General features: G+C 33.9%; 1 protein-coding gene across 2 annotated transcripts in view; it reads right to left on the reverse strand.

The window, feature by feature from the left end:
- Positions 1–25975, reverse strand: part of LOC129757329 (calcium uniporter protein, mitochondrial) — a 480797-nt gene extending 454822 nt beyond the window's left edge. The window contains exons 1-2 of one of the 2 annotated variants that reach the window (XM_055754517.1): positions 25735–25975; positions 24576–25134 (exon numbers count right to left, since the gene is read on the reverse strand). In XM_055754517.1, the coding sequence (XP_055610492.1) occupies positions 24576–24779 (204 nt within the window). In that variant the 5' untranslated portion in view covers positions 24780–25134; positions 25735–25975. Of the gene's footprint in view, positions 1–24575; positions 25135–25730 lie in introns of both variants that reach the window. The other variant, XM_055754518.1, reaches the window with a different exon arrangement.
- Between the last annotated feature and the right edge of the window lie 252 nt (positions 25976–26227).

The raw sequence follows: 26227 nt of genomic DNA on the forward strand, positions 1-26227 counted from the left end.
GTTTAGATGAAAAAATTGTCCAAATTGTCAAAATTTACAGTGTTGTCAATTTTTCAAAATTGTCAAAATTGCCCAAATTATCAAAATTGTCTAAATTGTCTAAATTGGCGAAATTTTAATTAAATTGTTGAAATTGTCTTAATTGTCCAAACTGGAAAATTGATATAATTGTCAAATTGTCAAAAAAGTCAAAATTGTCAAAAAAAGTCGAAATTATCAAAATTGTCAAAATTGCCAAAATAGTTAAAATTGTCATAGTTGTCAAGATATCAAAATAATCAAAATTGCAAAAATTGTCAAATTGCCACAATTGTCGAAATGGTCAAAGTCCTCAAAATTATCAAAATTGTCAAATTGTCAAAATTGAAAAAAAATGTCAAGATTGACACATTGACAAAACATTAAAAATGACAACCTTGTCAAAATTGTTAAAATGGTCAAAATTGCCAAAATTAATGAATTTATCACAATTGTTGAAATTGTCAAAATTGTTGAATTTGAATTTGAAAAATAATAAACATTTTCAAAACTATCAAAATGGTCAAAACTGTCAAAATAATCTTAATTGTCGAAATTGTCAAAATTGTCAAAATTATCAAAATTGCTAGTTTGTGAAAAATGGTCAATATTGTCAGAGTTGTCGAAATTTTCCAAATGGTCAAATTGTCATAATTGTCAAATAGATGAAATTCTCAAAATCGCTAAAATTGTCAGAATTATAAAAATCGCAGAAATTGTCATTATATTCAAAATTGTTAAAAATGTCCAAATTGTCTAAACTATCACTTTTGTCGAAATTGTCAAAATTGTAAAGTTCGTAAAAATTGTTAAAATTATCAAAACCTTCAAGTTGTTAAAATTGTCAGAATTGCAAAAAATTTCAAAATGGTTAAAATTATCAAAATTATCAAAATTGAAAAATTGACAAAATTTTCAGACTGTCAAAATTGTCAAATTTATCACAATTGTCAAAATTGCCTACATTGTCAAAATTGTAAAAATTGTCAAAATTTTCAAAATTACAAAATTCTCAAAAATGTCAAAATATTCACAATTGAAAAAATCGTTAAAAGTTTTGAAACTCTCAAAATTCTTAAAACAGTCAAAATTATCAAAAATAAAAAATTGAAAAAAAATTGTCAAAATTGTGAAGATTGCCTAATTGTCAAAAGAGTTAAATTGTTGAAGGTGTAAAAATTGTCAAAATTTTCAAAATTGTTATATTGGTAAAAATTGTCAAATTGGTCAAAATTATCAAAACTTTCAAAATGGACAAAATTTAAAAATTTTAAGACCTGTTAAACTTTTAAAAAATATAATATTTACCAACTGCCAAAATTGTCAAAATTTTCAAAATTGTATAAAAAAAGTCAAAATTATAAAAACTGTCAAATTGTGGAATTTTCAAAATTGTAAAATAAACAAAATTGACAAAATTGACAAAATTGTCAAAATAATCAAAACTGTCTAAATTTTCAAAACTGTCAAAATTGTCAAAACTGTCAAAATTGTCGAAATTGTCAAAATTGTCAAAATTGCCAACATTGTTAAAATTGTTAAAATTGAACAAATGGTGAAAATTGTCACAATTGTCAAAACTGTCAAAATTGTCGAAATTGTCAAAACTATCAAAATTATCAAAACTATCAAAATTGTTGAAATTTTCAAAATTGTCAAATTTGTCGAAACTGTTAAAATTCTCAAAGTTGTAAAAACTGCCAATATTGTCAAAATTGTCATAATTATCGAAATTATCAAAATTTTCAAAATTGACAATATTGTCAAAATTGTCAAAATTGTTAAAATAATCAAAATTTTAAAAATTGTCAAATGTGTCAAAATTGTCTAATTGGTCAAAATTGTCAAAATTGTCAAAATTGTCAGAACTGTCTAAATTGTCAAAATTGTCAAAATGGTCAAAATTATCAAAATTGTAAAAATTGTCAAAATTGCCGGAATTGTCAAAATAGCCAAAATTGTCAAAATTGTCAAAATTTTCAATATTGTCAAAATTGTCAAAATTATCAAAATTGTCTAAATTTTCAAAACTGTCAAAATTGTCAAAACTGTCAAAATTGTTAAAATTGTAGAAATTGTCAATATTGTCAACATTGTAAAAATTATCAAAAAAGTAAAAGTTATCAAAGCTGTCAAAATGATCAATATTGTCAAAATTGTCGAAATTTTCAAAATTTTCATAATTATCAAAATTGCCAAAATTGTCGAAATTGCCAACATTGTTAAAATTGTTAAAATAGAGCAAATGGTGAAGGTTGTCACAATTGTCAAAATTGACAAAATTATCAAAATTTTCAAAATTGTCAAAACTGTCAAAATTTTCAAAATGGCCGAAATTTTTAAAATGGTCAAAATTTTCAAAATTGTCAATATTGTCAAAATTGTCAAAATTTTCAAAACTGGCAAAATTGTCAAAATGGTAAAAGTTGTAAAAACTGTCAAACTGTCAAAATTGTCAATATTGTCAAAAGTGTCAAAATTGTCAGAATTGTCAAAATTATCAAATTGTCAAAATTTCCAATATTGTCACAACTTTCAGAATAGTAAAAATTGTCATAAATGTCATAATTGTCATGACATGATTGTCGAAATGATCAAAATTGTCAAAATTGCCGGAATTGTCAAAATTTTCAAAATTGCCAATATTGTCAAATTTTTCAACATTGCCAAAACTGTCAAAATTGTAAAAATTGTCAAAATTGCCAAAGTTGTCAAAATTTTCAAATTTGTCACAACTTTCAGAATAGCTGAAACTGACATAATTGTCATAATTGTCATGACGTGATTGTCGAAATGATCAAAATTGTCAAAATTGTCACAATTGTCACAATTGTCAAAATTGTCAAAATTGTCAAAATTGTCAATATTGCCAAAATTGTCTAAATTGTCATAGATGTCAAAATTGTAAAAACTGCCAATATTGTCAAAATTGTCAAAAATGTGAAAATTGTCAAAATTGTCAAATTTGTCAAAATTGCCGGAATTGTCAAAATTGGCAAAATAGTCAAAATTGGCAAATTGTCAAAATAGTCAAAATTTTTAAATCGTCAAAATAATCAAATTTGTCAAAATTGACAAAATTTTTAAAATTGTCAAATAGTTAAAACTGTTGAAATAGTCAAAATTGTCGAGATTTTCAAAATAAACAAAATTTTCAAAAATGGTCAAAAATAAAAAAATGTCAAAATTGTCAAAATTGAAAAAAATTGTCAAAATTGAAAAAAATTGTCAAAATTGTCGAAAATTTCAAAATTGTAAAATTATCAAAATTGTCAAAATTGTCAAAATTGAACAAATGATGAAAGTTGTCACAATTGTTGAAATTGTCAAAATTGTCAAATTTGTCAAAACTGTTTTAATATTTTCTGAATTTGATGATTTAAACAATTTGCATTCATAGAACGTTTTCGCTGTTGACATTTTATGAATATTTGACATTTTTGACATTGTTGAAATTTTCTCAGTAATTTTCGTCAATTTTAACATTTATTAAATTTATGACAGTTGTCCCAATTGTGTCAATTAAGACCATTTTAAAGCTTTCGATTTTTTTTGTTGAAAATTTTGGTCTTATTGTCAATTTGGCAATAAAGGCAAATATCGTTTTTGAAAAAAAAAATTAAAATCAATTATTTTGAATTCTATAAATATCTAAAATCTTTTATGTGTCAAAATTGTTGAATATTAGTGTCAGTTTTATATTAAAGCTCAATTTTAAATTATGAAATAGAAGAAGTTTATTAAGCTTTTAACAATTTGTTCAAACCACACGCCCATATTAATCGCACATTATTTCGGAAACGTTTTGTCCATCGAGTGACAATCAGTTCATGTTCACAGTATCTTTGGCGGCCCAAAAGAGCCAAAAGCAAATATAGACCGGGTGTTGGCATTCGCGCGCGCTCCCTCGATGTGACGTGTCGTAATGATGATGATAATAATGATGATGACGAAGAGGATTGGGGGTGGAAGTTTGGAAATACGGTCCGATGATGTTGTGTACACAAAACCTCACATACTCGTCTTTCGCCCACGCGATTCGGGTACGTGTTTCATTACCGAGCGACAGTGATTCGATTATGATTTACGGGCCAGCTGCCGACGGACAACCACGTGGCACATTGCTTCATTCAGCAAAGGCGGTGATATTCATGCATTGTTTTTTGGACCTCTTTGGGGATTCAAGTTGATAATTGGATTTTTCACAGTTAGTTGAGTTTAATTTTTTTTGTGAAAACAAGAGGTCGAAGGCAAATTTTACAAGATAGAATTTATACTGAGGGGAAATATTGATTTATTAATATTCATAAAAAAAATTAAATAAACTAAACACACTTTTCAAAAATTAAATGATTCTTCAGAAAAAAGATCAGTGATTTTAGATCAATTGTCATGACCCCGAATTGGAATCGATCCTGTCAGAGCCACTTCAGCGATTTTATCCGAGCAATTTAATCAATTAGACCCGAACGAATGAATATTGAAATTCGACCGGATCTGGTACCATTGATGGGGTCAAATTTATGGATCAGTCGATTTTAGCAACTGGATAAAGGAAAAAAGGAATTTTCCCCGGAATGTAGATATTTGCTAAAAAGCCCTTGCTCCAAATTGCAATCATCTGCTGAATAATTCAACCGAAAATGGCTCGCTGGCTGTCCCATTTCCAGCTGAGGCCGAAATTTATCTGTCGCCTGAAAGTAGGCACAATGCTTATGCTTTTTACCAACAAACGTCAATTCCGTCCGGCCTCAGAATAGGGGATTCATTTTGGCTGCCAAACGGACTGCGGAGCACTAAAATCCATGATTCAATAACCACCGAAAAAAGTGGCTTGCCAGCAGCAGAAAAAAAAAATTATGAAGGGTTCCCAATTATGTTGGCAACCAAAATTGGACCACCAGTCGTTTATTTCAAGGCTCTTTTGAAAAGAATTAATTTGTAAAAATCAACTTTAATTAAAAAAAACTTCTCTCGAAACAGGTTCATCAACCAACCGTTTACCCTACTTTTTTTAGTTCGAAAACTATTCCACTTCTGGTGCATCCTCTAGCAGCATTTTTTGTTTGTCGTCTTTCCGGGAAGCATTCAGTTTTTCTTCATTTTCTGGCAGAACCACTAGAACTAGGCCTTGGATGTGCCCGTTGTACATAAGGTGAAAAGAACAAGCTGCAAAGGTTATTATTTCTCATCCGACGGCGACGACCTTCGGCTGCAGGAAGAAAGGAAACGAACTGAACGCCAAAAAACTTAGCTGACAATGTTCGGCAATTCGTTTTCAGTTGCCTGTGAATAGAGTTTAAATGCTGCACAGTAATAAACTTTTTAGGATTGACTTTTGATCGAAGTTTTATATGGTTCAATCGATAACACAAGGCAACAAAATTCACATTTTACCGAGATGCAAAGAACTTAAGAACTGATTTTGATTAATTTGGGAGCGCTGATTCTGAATATGCAAATAGATTTTTTTGCAGCTCTTATTTCTGAAATAACCTTGGAAAAAGGGTAAAAATTCTTTTTTTCAATTTGGGCACTTTTTGGAAAAAAAAAAAATGTATAACATTACAAAGATTTGGAAGTTAAATGATTTAATCAATGATCAACTTTGCCGAAGATCGCGAGTAATTTTGACTTTTGAAAACAAAATTTCAGAAGTTTTCTTATTGCTTATTAATGGCAATTTTGACGAAATTTTTCAGAAATTATACCCCAAATTAAAATCTCAGATATTGTTTAAACTATAACTTCAATCGTCTTGCGGTCTTCAACATAATTCTTAAATGAGTTAACATCTTAAATATAAATTACTAGAAGACTTTCCAAAGTGGTGTGAGAAATAGTTGAAATATCAGAACCAATGAGAAGTTTTGAGATTTCAAAACGAACAAACAGTTGAAAATAAATAAAATTTACTTCATCAAGGTAAAGTGAAGTCAACCACGAGTCAGGATAATGTTTCTTATTTCCAAAATTGTTTAGCATGGGTCAGAGATATAGCGTATTCTCAATACTCACATATTTTAACCCATGTGACATATTTTGTTTCAAGTGTGACTGGACGATTTTACCACCACGAGCCTGACTCGTGGTAAAAATATCCGACATAACTCTCCTCTATCCATAATATTTCTTTTGTACTCCAGGGTTGCTAGCGATTTTTTTTTAATTAAAAATTTTTTCCCGGTTAATAAAGATTATTTGCCAGGTCTCTGTTATACTCGTTTTTTTTATTTAACACCATTGTGAATTTAAAAAAAATCAACGTAAAGCCCTAAAATTTCTAACAACTGATTTCCAAAACTTGTTAACCGGTAGAAAATCATGTAGAAAGTCTTTTTGTTTCAAATTGATAGGTTCTCATAAATTTTTAGAACGCAACAGAATTGGTATCAATTCATTGTTTTGCTCCACAATTTCAACAATTTTGCATAATCAAGTTCGGTTAACTTGATCTTAAAATTATAATGTGGTTCTTTTGAGCCACTGCGAAAATTTCGGTTTTTTCTTGAATTTGTAAAGAATTGTAGAAAAAATTGTATAGTTTGTACAGACCTACCTAAGGGTTAAAATACATCGAGGCATAATATTACATTAGCTTGTCATTTTGAATAGGGATATTTTAAATCATCAGATTTCAGGAAAATATTCAGTTATTTTAAACGTGCAGTTATTTTTTGTTCAAATCCAAAGACATGATTTAGAAAAAAAAAATTATACAAAATTACGAATAACTTTAGTAGTGGCCTAGTAATTTGAACAAAAGATTAGTAAAAATATACAAAATCATGAATAAGACAGGGCTGAACTATAATCGTTTGAATGAAAGATATTATTTTGTATCAGGGTAAAGAACTAAGATTTCAACATTACCTTGTTTCCGACACAATTTTTATAAGACTATATTCAAGCGTAGGAAACTTTAAGCAAAAGTTTAACGTAGGACGAATGAAAAACAAAATATTGGCAATTTAAGGCTTCCTTCCCCATCCAGCCAACAATTTGGTAGGTATATCAAAAGATATACGTACATCTACGTCGGCAACAATCATCGTATACGGCGTTAGAAAAAAGCTTAAACATACCAAAAGTGGAGGCAATATACTTTATGTGATATGTGTCCTGGACTTGTACGACTTGAAGCGATCTGACGATCGATTGGCAATTTAAGTTGTCCTTTTTGCGAGCAATCTTATACGGTGTTCAGCAATAAACGATTTTGCGATCCACTTCATGTTGAATGTTATGCGTATTATTGTGATTGAAATACGATTTTACAAATAAATACAAATTCCTGATGATTTAAATTAAATTTTATTTAAAAAAAAGCTTTAAAAATTAATCTATATATATAAAAAGCAATTATCTGTATGTTTGTTTGTTTGTTTGTTTGTCCTCTATAGACTCAGCCGTCTTAAGAGCTAGAGATCTGAAATTTGGCATGGATGCTTATTAGGATCAGGAATGATGAAAAATGTTATAGATTTGTGGATGACCCCTTCCGAAAGGGGTCGTCCATACAAGACAAATATTTTTTTCGCGTTTTTCACGTAATTTTCCGTCGGATTGTGATGAAAATGTGCACATGACAGGGCTGGTAGCGGTTTGACAATTAAAAAGTAGTGACTTTAGTGACCAAAATTTGAAAAAAAAGTGACCAAATAGTGACTTTGAGGACCGAAAAAAGTGACCAAATTGTGACTAAGTAGAACGAAAATAGTACAAAAAATGTGACCAAATCAGGCCCGTGCGAAAGGGGGGGGGGTGGTTTCGAAATTCAAATTTAGATAAAACTAATAACAATACCAAAAATAAAAAATTTAAAAGGAAAGGGTTTTCTTACACCGTTTTTCACTCATGTTCAACACATAAACTAAAAAAATGACTGATAAAGAAAATTTTGGAAACATATTACAATGAATGTTTCAAATTTTCGATAAGTCAAGAAAGTAAGAAATAAATTAGTTTCAAAAGAATTTCTTTGCAAATTTAAAATTAAAAAAATCTGAATTCCAAAATATATGTCCAATCTTATACAAAACTTACCATGAATAGATGTTAGGAAAATGATAATAATTGTTAATTTTTATTAATCTAAATTTGGAATTCTTTTCCTCATTTTCAACTGGAAGTTTAGTGAGAAATTCCGCTGTAATTTTTAAATTTGAACAAAAAAATATTTAATCACGATTTACCTATTACCTATTAATTACCTATTAATTACCTATGAATTACCTATTAATGAATAAGAAATGAATTTTGAACAGAATTTATTCAATGTTCGATGGTTTAATTTAATTTGATAAAAAAAAAGAATATATTTATAATTATTTTAAAAGTGCCAGTTATATAAGCCAGACATAAAACCGTTTATCAAGTAAAATCCTCCAGCTATCAAAATTTCATTTTTGGAGCTTAAATAATAACTTCATGTTAAACTACAGTGACAAAGAAATGTTAGAAAATGAGTAATTACGTGAATGATAAAAACTGATGAAAGATTAAAAATAAGAGTTCAAAATTTTTGTTATTAATATTGAAAGCACAAATCAAATATAAAGTTAGTTAACACTGCGTATTAAAATTTATTTTTAAAGTTGCTACTTAGAACAATTTTTCAAACTTTTAAGATTAATTTAAAAATCATGATCGATCCAAAAAACATGATTTCATACAAAAAATATTAATAAAAAGTTTTTAAATTTTCAATCGCAGGGTTTTTGAGCTATAAATTACAAGCTCTGAGTATTTTGTCTCTTTTGATTAAAATATTGGGTCCTGAAACAACAGAAGATTGCAATTATGTTTTATTATTAAAAATTTGGAGTTAAAGGCTTATGGTTGAAGAACACGAAAATTCAGAATTTAAAAACAAGGAAACAATTGTTAAAAATATGTCTTAAAAATTTCAAAAGTTTGATTAAAAAAAGTCCGGCAAATTGATTAGAAAATTGAAAAAAAAAACTGTACAATGAAATTCGGTAAATTTATTTGAAAATTTAAAAAAAAACAATATGGAAATAAAATAGATTAATTTTTAAAAACATTTCAGGAAGAGTTTTTTCAATAAACATGTTTCACTATAACCATTTTGGTGTTTATTTTTTTAAATTATTGATTTGGTAGATAGTGTCCTAAAGTAGAAATTTTGTCAAATTCGGCCAAACACATTTAGTTTTGGTGAAAAAGAGTTTATTACTAGTAAAATCAAACATTGATAGATAACTGATTATGGAAAAATGTATTTTTGACATCACAGCAGAAAGTGTAAAAAACCATGATTCTCTATTTGAAGCTCATCAATTCATATAAAACTTTTATTTTTAAATAATATGTTTTTGATTTGAGTTTTTGTAAAAAAAAAAGTGCAGAAACTTTTCTAAAGATTTTTAATTATTTTCAAAAGTCATTTCAATAACAAAAGCTAATAGAAATATTGCATACATATTTAGAATCGGGAAATCCAAATAAGTTGAAATAACCGTTTAAATTCATTGCAACTAAGAAAAATGTAAATTTTGTGGCCATGTGTAAATTTTTAAAACCCTTTTTTTAAATATTTAGAAGAACGAAGAACACGAAATAGAATTGAGTATGAAATTGTTTTTTTTTAAGAATATTCCATATCAACATAACATTTGTTATGACATAAAAGATTTTTTTAATAAAAAAAATGGTTCGTTTCAATCTCAATCTTAGTTACACTTCTTAATAAAAACCCATTCTAAAGACGAGATCGGGTTTTTGTATATCAAGTTTTGAGTTCCAATACAAAAGGTTGATTGAACTAAAAATTAAAATTTACAATCAAAGTTAGTTTCAATTCATGAACGTCAAATAATGTCGTAGATCGAAATGTCTCAAACAAGGGTGATTCATGCCGAAATTACGCCGGAGGTGAAAAAATTTCTGACTGACTGATCAAGTAATTTACCGTTACTACCGTCAATATTGACACGCGCAATTCAAATTACTCTTTCATTGGTTTATTTTCGGTGAAAAAAGTGACTTTTGGTGATAAAAGTGATCATTTTTCGGAAAATAGTGACTTTAGTGACCAAATGATGAAAAAAGTTACTTTTTAGTGACTGACCCAAAAAAAGTGACCAAGTCACTAAAAAGTGACTCGCTACCAGCCCTGACATGAGTGTTTTGAGAGACGAACAATCGATTACAGTTATCAAATTTAGGGTCAGGGGTCGGCCAAAGGGGTCGTCCATATCCACTGATTAATGTTTTTGAGATATTGGCGTTATTATAGATCGTATTGTGATGAAAATTAGCACTTGAGTGTTTTGAGGGACGAGCAATCGATTTCAAGTTTCGAATTGCGGAACAGAAGTCGGCTGAAGGAGTCGTCCATACCCAACTTTAATGTTTTTGCGATTTTGACGTTATTCTACATTGGATTGAGATAAAAATTTCCGCATAGGAGTTTTGAGGGACGCTCTTTCGCTTTCAGGTTTCAAATCTTGCCTCAGGGGTCGGCAAAAGGGGTTATTATCTGTTCACTGTTTTTACGATATTCTCTTGATTGAGCATAGAATTTTAATGAAAATTGACACATGGTAGTTTAACAGAAAAGATGATTGATTTCAGGTGTCAAGTTTTGAATCGTGGTAAAAAAAGGCCGTCCATGTTAGTTGCTCACTGTTTTCGCGATATTGTCGTGATCATGCATCAGATTGAGATGAAAATGTTTAGATGAGGGTTATAAACTATGAGCAATTGACTCCAGGTAGCATGTTCCGTGTCAAGGGTCGGCGAAAGGGGCGTCTATATTCACTGTTCACTGTTTGCAAGTTCCTGACGTTATTTTACATATAATTTGAAAAGAAAAATGGCACAAGGGAGTTTTGAGGAACGTAAAATTGGTTTCAATTATCGAATTTCGGGCCATGGGACAGAAAAAGAGGGTTTCATTGAAAGTTCAGTGTTTTGTGCAATGATTTTGTCGGAGGAAATTAATTGATACCAATTTCAGTGTGAAGGTCAAGCAAAAGAGTCGTGCACATAAACAAATAGTACATGTTTCTGCCATAATGTCTAGATTTTGCAATCGATCGAGAAGAAAACACTCTCACATAAATTTTAATAAAAAGCCAATCAACCGTTTAATTTGAATTTCAAGTAATAGTAAAGCTTAGTTCTTTTAGAAATGGGACAGTTACGAATGCCTGTATCTCAAAAACCATTCGTCTGAACCAAATACTTTCTATGAAGAAAAAGAAGGTAATGTTATGATCTTTCATGAAAAAATTTGAAAAAAAAATATTGACCGTTTTTTGTTAAAGAAATTTCTACTTAATTCTTGGCATCTCCCATTGGCCGGCGCACACTTTTTTCAGTCATGGTATTGATCAGTTTCTCCAACTTATACTTCGTAAAATCTATATTTTAGGTGGCTTCACCCTCCTTCTTCAATTTCTGCTACTTTTTAGTCCAATACTTCTCTGGAAACTGGAAATCGGAAGCATTTAAGTGAAAACAGTTGTTTCGAAATGAACAAATTTGATTATTTTTGACCACATTTTTGAACGTTTTTTTTTTCGGTACCGGTTTTACAGCTTAAGAGCTTTGGAACTATCAAAAAATGGTTGTTTGAGGTTGGATTTCTATGAGTCATCACTAGGCAACACTTTCAGCTTATCGGAGAAAATTGTTTTGGACATTTCAGCGATCTACCCTTAGTTTTTCGTTTATTGAAAATTAAAAATGCTGGTATGAGACTTGACTTCCTTGATGATCCTTAACCGTTGTTGACAATCATGTGCCTCACTCCAATGCTTGATTTGAACTTTATGGACATTATTGCCAGTGTTTGCATACTTATCCACCACAAAAACTCAGTAATTCTTTGAATAATCAACGGTTTTGTCAGCTATCAATTTGATAATGACGAACTTTAAAGGAAACTGTGCAAAATTATTTTTTTCTTTTTCTCTTACATCGTACATATCTCAAAAACGCGTAAACTTTAAATTTTGAAAAAAATAGCTCAAATAGTTCTTTTCACAGGCAACAAAATGCTGTCAAAATTTTTAATATCCAATAACTAGTTAACGAGCTATTAGCAAATGAAAGTGTCCCATTTCTAAAAGAACTAAGCTTTAATAGTAGCGACTTTAAACACTGTTTAATTTTTTCCCCAAAATTGTCGAAAGAATGTTTAGAATTCATTTTCTAAACTCATTTTGACGTACCAATGATTTAAAGCGAAACGAAGTTCGTACGGGATCAGCTAGTTATTTATATTTTTGTATCGTGGGTATAGTGACCTGTTATCTTTCTTCTTATATTTAAAAAAGGAGGCGATTTCTTTGTAACACCATCACGTATAAACGAACGGTCGGAATGAAGTGAAATTTGGTATCCGAGGGTTTCCCCATCTCACATTTTATGGAAAGGAGGCTGATTCCCGAGCACGAAGAAGTTAAGGACGTGTAGATGGAGTTAAACATTTATAACGATTTGCTAATTTAAAGTTTACCGGGTCAGCTAGTAGGGGAGAGTGGGGTATCGTGGGCCATGGGGAAACGTGGGCCACTTTTAATATCTCAGATGTGTGTTGAGATAAAAATCTCAAACCAACTGTCATCGTCGTCGCTTTGCGTGAGCATATATTCCTATATGTTGTTGACTGAAATACGCATCATATGTTTCTTTTATTCATCAAGCTAAAAAAAGTTAGAAAAATTTACTTACATAATTTAAAAAACACCCGCTAATTTCATCGGTGGGGAACCTAAAGTGCATAACAAAAATATGCTCATACGCTTATGATCTTAGTTTTGTCATGATCTTTCACGTCTAAAAGGAATTTTTGATGAAACATCAATAAGTCACACAAACGCAACCAATTTGCAAATCCTAGCTTGTGGGGAATCGTGGGCCACACATCGTGAATCACCTATATTTTTATGTTTTTATACACAATCAGAACTTAAAATACGTTTTTCCTATCTGCAAAGTTATCTTATGCCAAATGAAGAGTTATGAAAAACATGTTGTCCATCTTATATAAGAAATTTTGCCAAAACGTTCGCGAGCCAGGTTTTGGAATCTATGCGATCATACCCAGCTCTCTTTTTTATTTCATCATCTGAAATTGCTTTAAAATAACGAAATGAATTAGGAAATCACAGTTTTGGGTCAACTCATAAACTTTGCATGTTTTTTGGTCAATTTGGATTTGGTGGCCCACGATTCCCCACCATTTTTCAAAATCCAAAAAATATTGCTTTCTTTCAAACAGTCAGAATTAGGGGAAAACAACTTATTAAAAAATTTAAAAAAATACCTTATGATACCTTGAAAATGTAGAAAACCAAACCATTTTTTATTTTCATTTTATCTTTTATAATAAAGACGTTATAGTACAACGAAAAAAAGTGGCCCATGATTCCCCACTCTCCCATACGATTATAATTATACTTGTTAAGATTTTTGTAGCAATTCGGAAAGAAGTGGTATTGCTTTGTCTCTTAATGTGAGATTCTTTACGATGTATAGCGTGATAGGATAGAAGATGGTTAACTTCATAACATTTGACAACGGTGACCAAAAAAGGCACTCAGCTCGATCATTTTATGTTAGCCTGATTTTACCTGATTTTTATTTTCAAGCTCCCTGAATTTGGGAAAAAATGTTGGCATAGAAAAACAACAGAGAGATCAATAGTGGACAAAGAACACATGCGAGATATATGTACATGGAGTGTATCCAGCGATGCCACACTTACCAATTTTTCGGTCTTTATACCACGGTGCCCCCTGGACCGTTATTATAAAAAAAAAAGTGACCATCAAAACCAAGTATAGGGCTCGATTTCTTAGGTAATTCTACACCTCTGGGCAAATTTAAAAAAAAATCTCTAGTCGAATTTTTGAGAAATCTTGATTTGAAGTTTTTAGGTCAAAAAAACCAATCTTATATATATAAATGAATTTCTGTCTGTCTGTCTGTCTGTCTGTCTGTCTGTCTGTCTGTCTGTATGTCTGTCTGTCTGTTCCCTATAGACTCAGAAACTACTGAACTGATTTACGGAAAACTTGGCAAGTGGGGGTATTGGAGGCCGGGGAAGGTTCCTATTATGGTTTGGGACCCCTCCCCCTAACAGGAAGGGAGGGAGGGGCCTCCCAAACAAAAGACGATTTTTTGAATAACTCTAGAACCAATCAAGCAAATGGTATCAAACTTGGCATGGGGTGGTATTTTTGAACGGGGAATATTTTTATAAATATAAGGTACCCCTCCCTCCTCTCAGTGTGGTGATAGGAAGGGGGGAGGGGGGCTAGCTTACAATTTTTCATATAACTCGAACACTAATCAAGATATTGAAACCAAATTTGGCATGGGAAGGTAATTTGATACGAAAAATATTTCAATGATTATTTGAGACCCCTCCCTCTTTCCAGTTGAAAGGGGGAGGGGCCTTTTTCATAATCTTTTACATAACTCAAAAACCAATAAAGCAAATGGAACCAAATTTGGCATGGGAAGGAATTTGGGTACGAAAAATATTTCTATGATTATTTGAGACACCTTCCTCTTTCCAATAGGGAGATATAAAGAGGGAGGGGCCCTCTTTTTAATTTTTTACATAAATCAAAAACTAATCAAGCAAATGGAATCAAATTTGGCATGGGTGGATATTTGGGAACGTGACATGTTCTAATGATTGTTTGAGAGTTTGAGACCCCTTCCTTCTTCCAGCGGGGAGAAAGGAAAGAGGGAGGGAAGTTTCATACAATTTTTATTGCATAACTCAAGAACTATAACAGCAACCGGAACAAAATTTGTCATGGAACGATATTTGGGTACGAGAAATGCTTCTATGAATATTTGGTATCCCTCACTCCTTCAAAAAGGTTGATGAAAAGGGGGAGAAGAAATCTCCCTTACAATTTCCAGTATACTGGAGAGCTAATCGAGCAAATTGAACCATATTTGGCATGTGAGGTTATTTAGATATGAGAAATGTTTCTATTATAAAATTGACGCCCCACCTTTTTTCAGCGGAAAGATATCAAGAGGGAAAGGGGGGCTTCCATACATTTTTTTGCATAACTTGAGAATGGATAGAGCAAATGAAATATAATATTGCATCAAAAAGTATTTTAGTACAAAAAATACTTTTATGAATATAAAGTTCTCACCCCTCCATTCAATGGGGTGAACGGAAGGGGGGATGGTACTTCCTTTCAAGTTTATGCATAACTCAAGAATTTACAACGCAAATAAAACCAAATTTGGCATTCGATGGTATTTCATTAAAAATCATGTTGGTATGATTCTATGATTACCTGCACACCATCCTCCTTTCAATGAGTAGGTACATAGGAGGAAGGAGGTGAGCCCAATACAATTTTGTTAGAATAAGTTCTCAATTTATGGTAACGAAGCCAGCAAATGGAAACAAATATGGCATGGAAAGGTACTTGGTTACGAGATATGTTTCTACGATTGTTATAGACCCTTACGCCTTACAGTGTAGAGAGGAGAAGAAAGGAGGGGGTTCCATATAAATTTTGTTGTAAAGCTTAAAAACTTAAATGGAACAATATTTGATACAAGAAGATTTTTGGGAACCAAAAAAATGGGTATGATTATTAAAGATCACGATTCATTCAGCAGGGGGTGAGGGAGGGGAGGACCGGGAGAGGGGCTCTCTTATCAGTTTTTTAGCATAAATCCAGAACATATCAAGCAAAAACAACTATATTTTATAAGTTGGATTGTTTGCGTACGATTAATTTGAGATCCTTCTTTTTAGGGCGAAGCTTAAAGAAACAGATTGAAATTATCAGATCTTTAACACAAATTTATAGATTAACATTCAAGAATATTGGTTTAAGTTATTTTTGTGTTGCAATTCGAAACTCCAGCTGCAGTTCTCATATTATAGCGGTTGATTATGAATTATATTATAATTTAATTGAAAATAATGCCATCAAAAAAATAAAAATTTGAATAAATTCTGAAAATATCATTCGATTTTGAAAGGTGTAGCAAAGCACACCGGGTCAGCTAGTCTTATATATATAAATGAATTTCTGTCTGTCTGTCTTTCTGTCTGTTTCCTATAGACTCAGAAACTAATGAACCGATTTACGTGAAACTTGGCAGGTGGGGGTATTGGAGGCCGAGGAAGGTTCCTATTATAGTTTGGGACCCCTCCCCCTAACAGGTAGGAGGGGAGGGGCCTCCCAAACAAAAGACAATTTTTTGCATAACTCGAGAACCAATCAAGCAAATGGTATCAAATTTGGCATGGGGTGGTATTTAGGAACGGAGAATATTTCAATGAATATTAGGTATCCCTCTTTCCTCTCAGTGGGGTGATAGAAAGGGGGGAGGGGGGCTACCTTACAATTTTTCATATAACTCGAAAACTATTCAAGATATTGGAACCAAATTTGGCATGGGAAGGTATTTGGATACGAAAAATATTTCTATGATTATTTGAGACCCCTCCCTCTTTACAGCAGGGAGATATAAAGGGGGGAGGGGCCCTCTTTTTAATTTTTACATAACTCAAATACTAATCAAGCAAATGGAACCAAATTTGGCATGGGCGGATATTTGGGAACGTGATATGTTCTAATGATTGTTTGAGACCCCTTCCTTCTTCCAGCGGGGAGAAAGGAAAGAGGGAGGGAAGTTCCATACAATTTCTATTGTATATGCATAAATTATGCTATAGCATAAATAAAGAACTTATGTTAAAAAAATTGTATTGGGTTCACCTCCCTCCTCCTATGTATCTACTCACTGAAAGGAGGATGATGTGTCAGATAATCATAGAATCATACCAAAATGATTTTCCATGTTAAGTTTTGTCCATTTCTCGGATTTTGTAAAAAAAAAGTTAAATGTCAGCTTTCCTCTTCCCTTCCTTTATTTCCAATTCTATCATCCCACTGCAAGAAAGGAATTGTTCGACATAAAAAAAATTCTCTTATTAAAATACCATCCCATGCCAAATTTGGTTTTATTTGCGATGTGAATTCTTGAGTTATGCATAAACTTGAAAGGAAGTACCAACCCCCTTCCATTCACCCCTTTGAATGGAGGAGTGAGAATTTAATATTCATAAAAGTATTTTTTGTACTCAACAAATTTTGGATACCAAATTTTGTTTCATTTGCTCTATTAATTCTCGAGTTATGCAAAAAAATGTATGGTAGCCCCCTTCCCTCTTTATATCTTTCCGCTGAAAAAATAGTGGGGCTTACATTTATAATAGAAACATTTCTCGTATCCAAATACCCTAACATGCCAAATGTGGTTGAAATTTGCTCGATCAGATCTCAAGTTATACTGAAAATTGTTAGGGAAATTTCTTCTCCCCCTTTTCATACACCTTTTTGAAGGATTGAGGGATACCAAATATTCAAAGAAGCATTTCTCGTACCCAAATATCGTTCCATGCCAAATTTGGTTCCATTTGCTGTTGTAGTTCTTGAGTTATGCAATAGAAATTGTATGGAACTTCCCTCCCTCTTTCCTTTCTACCCGCTGGAAGAAGGAAGGGGTCTCAAACAATCATTAGAACATATCACGTTCCCAAATATCCGCCCATGCCAAATTTGGTTCCATTTGCTTGATTAGTATTTGAGTTATGAAAAAATTAAAAAGAGGGCCCCTCTCCCCTTTATATCTCCCTACTGTAAAGAGGGAGGGGTCTCAAATAATCATAGAAATATTTTTCGTATCCAAATACCTTCCCATGCCAAATTTGGTTCCAATATCTTGAATAGTTTTCGAGTTATATGAAAAATTGTAAGGTAGCCACCCTCCCCCCTTTCTATCACCCCACTGAGAGGAAAGAGGAGTACCTAATATTCATTGAAATATTCTCCGTTCCCAAATACCACCCCATGCCAAATTTGATACCATTTGCTTGATGGGTTCTCGAGTTATGCAAAAAATTGTCTTTTGTTTGGGAGGCCCCTCCCCTCCTACCTGTTAGGGGGAGGGGTCCCAAACTATAATAGGAACCTTCCCCGGCCTCCAATACCCCCACCTGCCAAGTTTCACGTAAATCGGTTCATTAGTTTCTGAGTCTATAGGAAACAGACAGAAAGACAGACAGACAGAAATTCATTTATATATATAAGATTGGTTTTTTTTACATAAAAACTTCAAATCAAGATTTCTCAAAAATTCGACTAGAGATTTTTTTTAAAATTTGCCCAGAGGTGTAGAATTACCTAAGAAATCGAGCCCTATACTTGGTTTTGATGGTCACTTTTTTTTTATAATAACGGTCCAGGGGGGCACTGTGTATACCGATTTTTGGCAAAAATTTTGACCAAGAATCGGTATATACAGAATACTGATTTTTGGCAAAACCTACCGATTTCATACTAATTTTTGTAAAATTCGTTGACAGAGTTTTTTTTTTCAAAATAAAACTATAACTATAAATCTAGTGCCTATTTAGATAGCAAGTCCCAGAGTAATCGAATGCATCTTTGTCTCCTATGATAACTCTCGTGAGATCGAATTTTAATTTTCAAATAACATGGAAGATTAGAGATTTTAGCAGTTTAAGACATAAACAGATCAAATCTTAAAGTTGTATGTTTAAAATTTAAGAACCAAGATATGTGCACGCTCTTGATAAATAGTACAAGTCTACAAATTAAAAAAAAATCCGATATTTTGAGATAACATTTAAAAACTGGTAAAAATTCTTAGAAAAATTTGTGTGCTTTTTGACAAAGCTTTAAAACATTACAAATATGTTGAAAATAAAGGGTTTCACACAATAATCAACATTTCCGAAGACCAGGATTAAATTTGATTCCTAAGAAAAAAATTATGGATGTTTTCATATCGTTTTTTTTTCTAACCCGTAAAAACGAGAATATTTTCAAAGTTTTAAACGAAATAGAATTAAAAATTAAAAAAAAAAAACAATAAATCAAATCGTTCCGCAGTCTTTGACAAAGTTTTTAAATGAGTAAAGATCTTTAATATCAAATACTCAATGACTTTCTTGAATGATGTCAGAAATAGTTGTTATCTTCTCTATTCCAAGTTTTAAAAATTTTAGAAATTATTTATCTCTCAACGTTTTATTTCTGAAACAGGAGCATTCAGGCAGGATCTGGATCCATGAATGTAGGATCATAAAAAATAAAAATCAGAATTTATACCAATTTTTGTAATTTAGATACGGAATACCGATGTTTTCGCACTTGAAAATACCGATTTTAATGTGGCATCGCCGAGTGTATCGATGGATGATCCAGCATTCGACCGATGGAGCTCGACATGTACGTATACTTGAGCCAATTACGTCACGTTCACTGTGGTGTAATTGGCTAACGCGCCGTTGTACCAAAGCGGAAATTACGGGTTCAAGTCCCGTCGATGATCCGTTGTATCTTTTTTTCGAAAAAATCATGATATTTACGGCTTACGTTCTTTCTTTCTTTGATATTTCATGTTTCTTTTATATTTTCCATCGCCTTTGAAAATGTGATAATATTGAGGTACGAAGATGTACCAAGATGAACACAAAACATTAGGTTTGAAATTATAAACCATCCTTGACCCAAAAAATCCTTGGATACAAAAATTTACATCTTCAGCCTGTTTGTTTATACGTGATGTTGTTACGAGATTCTATGACTACAATCATTTATTCTTTTTCATATGAGATTTTTTGCTAATTTAAAAACCTTACTTAAAATTGTGTTCCGCAGAGCTTTATCAACTGTTAAAAGTCCCAGTAAACTTTATTTATAATGCTAACACCGCGGCCTCACTGAAATTGCTAAACGATGATGCCATGCTGCTGAGAGTTGTTTCTCTCTTTGTGTCGCTTCTATCCAGCGAAAACACTCTCCAGCAGCTAGAGTTTAGCTTTCCGGCCCTTATTTATGGCCCCGATGTTATAGCAGGCACTAGATGCGACATCAACAACTCTGCGCTATCTAAACTTTGTGGGATTTTCCTTCACGGTCCGGTCTCGCCGTGACGGCAAGATTGCCTACATATACGTTCATGTGACTTTCAGTTTGAGTCTGTATTTGTGCTGCTAGATGATGTGTCAGTCGTCAGAGTAGACCCGGTGACGACATCCTTCCTTCCTTTCAACTTTTACTGGGCCATGGTGCGTAGCCTTCCGGTTGTCCGACTTCGACGACGGTGTTGTCCTTGGTGAAGTTAATCGATTACAGTCATAGAAACGTGGAAGCCGGACGTTATCGAAATTTGGAACCGTTCCAGCAGCTGGTCTTGGTGCTTTGGAAGGGGAAAAAAAAGTTGGAACTTCAGAGCTGTGTTTAGGTTGATTGTGGTAATTGCACCCGGGCAACCTGTAATCGGCTCCAGTGACCCACAAAATGACACCACCTCATGCTTCTGACACCTGATTTCCCGTTGCCATCCTTCGATTTCCTTCTTCGGGGTTAGAATTTGGTGTCGTGACTTATTCAATTTGATGCTATCATCCGTCGTTCCCCTCGTCGAGGAACATATCTATATGTTGGTAGAAGTCGCTCGAAATACTTTGATGATCTGATCATTTATTATGAATCATGCTGGGATTCGTAAACTGTTTGCTGGCAAAACATGAGCGGAGGCCCTTAATTGTTTCGTAAAAGCTTGCGTCGACGTGGAGTTGTATGGTTCAAAATTGTGTATGGTGGAGTTACATTCGCTTAAAGGGTGATACGGTCAAAATTTGGTCAAGGGAAAACGCGTGTAAATCGGTGAAATCGTTTATTTAAAAAATCAAATGTAATTTCTTTTTCAAGTTTAATTAGTATAAAATTCAGGAAAAATATTAGTTAGGCTTCCGCTTTTTCAAATCCGAGTTACCGGGCCTTACGCTTAACCCCTGCCATCAGATTTCGTACAGCCACCTTGTCCACCTTCTTCGCCGCAGAAAGCCAGTTTGCCTTGAACTGCTGCTCGTCCTTAACAGTTTTTTTTGTCTTCTTTAGGTTCCGCTTGACAATAGCCCAGTATTTCTCAATTGGGTTCTTGTCCTTGGGAGCCACCTGCACGTTGTTGGCGGCGTACCACTCCATGGCCTTTTTCCGTAATGGCAAGATGCCAAATCCGGTCAAAACAGTATGGAACAACCGTGTTTTTTCAGGAAAGGCAGCAGACGTTTATTCAAACACTCTTTCACGTAAATTTCTTGATTGACAGTCCCGGAAGCTATGAAAATGCTGCTTTTCAAGACACAGGTACAGATGGCTTGCCAAACCCGATATTTCTTCGCGAACTTTGACAGTATCATGTGCTTGAAAATATCTGCTACCTTTCCCCTTCCTTTTGTCGTATAAAACTCCTGTCCCGGAAGCTGCTTGTAGTCGGCTTTGACGTAGGTTTCGTCGTCCATTACCACGCAGTCAAACTTCGTCAGCATCGTCGTGTACAGCCTCCGGGATCGCGCTTTGGCCGTCGTATTTTGTTTAACATCGCGATTTGGAGTCACTACCTTCTTGTAAGTCGATAGTCCGGCTCGTTTTTTGGCTCGATGCACGGTTGTAGACGATACACCCAGCTTATTTGCGGCATCTCGGAGAGAGAGGTGAGGGTTTCGCTTGAAACTCCAGACTTCCTGGCTGTCGATAAACGTTCCCCAAACACTTTAATTACATTTGTAACGGTTGATTTGGCAACTTTTTGCGATTTTGCCAGCTTTGCGTGCGAGTAGTTCGGATTTTCGCGATGCGCGAACAAAATTTTGATACGCTGCTCTTCTTCCTTGGACGGCATTTTGACAACTGAAGAGTGAATTCCAAAATCAAAATAGGAGCAACATTCTACACACACACACACCTTCAAAATGAAGGGCGTTCAGGTTTTTTAAATGCAATATTGAAAGAAATACGTCAAGTTGATATTGACCTAATTTTAACCGTATCACCCTTTACTGTATACTTTATTTTTCCCCACCTCTGTTTTTGGATATTTTGAAGAGAGGGCGAGAAAAAGGAAAGAAATGATATGTATTTGCTCCGGCCTTATTATAACATGTTGGCATACGCCGTGAAAGATCGTGAATTTTATTTCAAAATGTTCAAAAAGATCATTCCGTTCTCTCATAAAATTTATAGGAAACCGGTTTCAACAATGTTCTAGTCAATTGCCAAACCCTGTATGAAATTTATAGTAAACTGTCACTTTTTTTTCACCATGTTTAACAAAATTGTGTGTAACGACACTATTAGGAAAATGATGGTTTGACCCATCATTTTCACAAACATACACACCGCAGCCGTTAACCCATTGCAACTTAGGGTACGGAAAACAATAAAATAAAAGTATAATTAAATACCGAATGTGAGTAAGTGCGGATTCCATCGCCAAACCTCGTTCCCGATCTGATTTCTTAGTTCCCATCCTTCATTCGAAGCTGTTGTAGCCAGAACCGGACAAAAAGGTTTCAATCTTGTCACTTGCGGTCCTCTTCATATCCTTCGGCAAAAGTGTGTTAAATTTTCGGAAAATTCCATCCAGGTTTTATATAAACAATTTAAAATGTTGTTGGGAAGTTTCACAAAAATTTTTTTTTTCTTGAATAGTATTTCTAAAAGAATGAACAATTGTATTCTCATGTTAACTTAAGTTATTTGAGAAAGAAGTTTTTCGTTACGAAGAACCTAAAGTTTCAGAATTTCTCTTTGGTATGTAATTATCACTTTTCAATGCTAAAATTTTCTTAACCTGCTATAGCTGAACTTTACTTATTTTAAAGTATTTTCAAATTTAAACTCTCAAATCGGGTTCGCTATTTTTGATAACTATCCCTTCTGCCGGATGACCGAGGCCATTCCCTTCCTCCCCCCCCCCCCCCCCCCTGTCCCTTAATTCTGCCATGATTATGGTACCAGTTTGGAACTTCTTTGCACCTTGGATGGTGCAGGTGCTATTGTTTTTGTTTGACATCAAAACCAAAAGAAGAATGAATGAGATTTTGATGGTATTTCATTTTAGAAATAAGGGTGACTTAACTATTATTAGGGTATATAGGGGAAATGCAGTAAATGCAGTAATTTTACAGAGTTAGGAATTATCCAACTTGAGACTAGCAGCTTATGATTTGGAGTCAAAATCAAAATTCAGAATAAGTATGTTTATGTATAAAATGTAATTTATTTAAATAATGAATTTTCTGATTATAATCGGAAACAGATTTTCGATTTCAGAATTCAAAATTGGTACTCAAAATAACAATTTTGAAGAAAATTCTAGAAACTTGTTAAATCCAACTTTGGTAAACAAGAATGCTCAGCCAATTTTTATTTTGATTTATTATTGTTTTCAGTTCATTATCAAGAAGAACCAAACCCTACCTTGCAAATGTTGGTGGTCACAGTAGAACAGAAACTTTTCTTTCTCTACATCGAGACTAGACCAGCGTTGCCACATTTAAATCTGTATTTTCAAGGCAAAAAATCTTTTTAATCTGTATAAAATCTCAAAAATCTGTATTAAAATCTGTATTCAAAATTTCGATTCCTGATACTAACAATGCACTATGGCGACCTTTTTTATAATGCGTGGCGCTCTAATCTAGTTGCTCTCTTCATTATTGCGAACTGCGACATTTGTGCGATCTTTCAAATCAGTGTTCATCCTGTGATTTTGCTACATGCAATCCGCTTTTTGGTTTGTTTGTACAAATGAATGCGACTTCGAAACATTGCACGAAATCCAATTTCCAGTACAACGAACAAAATACATATCCGCTACCGCTACATGTAAAAAATAAGGTCACGCCAACTTTAAAGTGGATATGTTTCATAAAATGCAACGATCTTTGTCCAACCCGGGTTTAACAATCAGATGGGATTTGAAAATTGTGTCAATTGTCTCTGATCAGTTTCTGTATTTAGTTGTAATAGCTGTATACTGCAAGAAAAATATTCACAGCAGCTGAAGTAACTCAATTATATTTAACAGGTGCCATTAAACGTTACATTTCGTGTAATGCAATGTCTAATCTTGGTATATGATTTTCGAACACAGGTTTGAAAACTGTTTTCTAACCCTTGCATTGATGCAGTTCCGAACTATAAATCTGAAAGATTTTTCTCATTTGTGAGCATGACAATTGATGGCTTGAACGTAATCATCAAAGGAGATTATTCTAGAATCTAGATTAACTCGAAGCATAATCAAAATATCATAGAAATTTTTTTAATTTGCTGAAAATCTGTATAAAATCTGTATAAATCTCCAATTATCTGTAATCTGTATATACAGATTCTTGGTTTGAAAATTTTAAAAAATCTGTATGTTCACTGAAAAATCTGTATATGTGGTAACGCTGGACTAGACCCATCATCTCGAGATATTAGCGTCCCACAAATGGTAGGCACGATCCACAATCCGGTTTCTGAGAGCGAGAGCAAATGCGAACAAGAAGTGATAAACCCGTGAATGATTGGGGGGCCAACGTTGAGATTACCCAAGATCTACGGCAACGGCAACCCAAAAATAGCAGAATCTCACTGCTTGATTTTTTTTTTGGTTCCTTGTGCGTTTCGTTATTTCGGTGGTGTTGAACAAAAAATGCTTACCGTTGTCACGGAAATCCCGAACATCGATGACGACGTCTGCTGCTGGTAGTAAAGTTGACCGTTCTGATTTCGGTTATTGGCATGATACTGGCGCTGGCCAAAGTTGGCGGCCACAAGTGGTTTTAATCCAGAACGGGATCCGGACCAGAGGTCCAGCTTCATCACGACCAGCTGGCACTTACGAATACAAACACCGGGTGCCATTTTTTTGCTATTCAAATTTTTCAAGCTTAACCGAACAACACAAAATCTAGCACAAGCACTTTTTATGTGATAATTTTTGTAGGACCACAAACACCCGAGACGAAAACGGCCACTGCGACACGCAACAACAACAACAACAAAACACAACGTGGGAGATTCTCTCCTCTCGGATAGACTCCCGGACTTTATCGCAGAATTTCTAGCGGTTATTGAGAAACACTTTTTAACTTTGCGTTGTTTTTACGGAATCAAAACACCTGAAATTTAACTTTCCACCTTCCCAGGGGGTGGTTAATCCTGCTTTCCAAACACTTTCCTCGAAGCAGCCTCTGCTTCACAACACCAAGAACACCACCTGAAACACAATTTTCATTCATCAATACCAAAGCCCTCTTTGTTAAAACTTTTCTTGCTCTCCCTGCAGCGTGTGTAGCCTAGGCTAGGAGCGAGATAACAATCACGTTGGAATTTTATCTCACAGAAATTGCAGGTAGTATTTTTTTTTATTGGATGCGGGCACACCTGACTACGGCGAGTCATCCATCAATTGAACCCATTTGAGCCACCGAATTCCAGAACGGAACGGCGGAAACCTTCCTATCGTTATTCCAAACACACCCTCTCAACAAAAATAAAAGTAATACGCAATGTGCGCACACATGCCGGAGACTAAAAGGAGAAAAAGACAACAACAAAAGCAGCGAAAAAGAGCAATGCGAACTCTTGCTTGGCCTCTTCTAAGCGCTGCTGGCCAGGCCGTGTTGAATTCTTTTTTCCTCCTTCCCCCCACACCCACTGAAAACGGCAATAAAACAAGTTTATGCGTTGAGGCCAAAACGCGTGTTGTCTTCAAAAAAAAATTTGCCACAAGTCACACTTTTCTTCGACAACCCCAGGGCCAACATTAGGAACAATCACCCAAACCCGACCGCAACGAAAAACCAGAAGCACCCACTTGCAGGAAACCAGGATCCAGATACGCCTGTGAGGAGGAACCGGAAAGTAGAGACACCGAGATTCACCGACGACAACTTTTTCGCTAAGCACGCACGACGAGTCCCGTTACCGAATGAAGACTAAATTCTGGCGGATCCGCGATCCGGGTCCAATGCTCCGAGAGCGGAGCGATAGCGAAACGAGAGGATCCTATTCTGGGCGACGAAAACAACAACTTCCCAATAGAACCTGAAGACGCCAGCAGGAATCAGCACCAGCACACCGGGAGGAACGAACGAAGGACATTCATCGTTATTCGCTCTACCGAAATGAAATCTCGCAGGTTGATAGCTTTTTTTCCACTGTTTTGCGGCTGTTTATCTCCGCTTGCGTTTATTTTTATTCTGATTTTCCCGTTTGCGGCGATGAGCTCATATTTTTCAAACGAACCGTGTGCTCTTTTCCCCCCGCGGGAGAGCAAACAAGAAAACTCTCTCACTATTGGATGAGTA

The sequence above is a fragment of the Uranotaenia lowii genome, chromosome 3 (genome assembly GCF_029784155.1).
Source record: "Uranotaenia lowii strain MFRU-FL chromosome 3, ASM2978415v1, whole genome shotgun sequence".
Lineage (NCBI taxonomy): Eukaryota > Metazoa > Arthropoda > Insecta > Diptera > Culicidae > Uranotaenia > Uranotaenia lowii.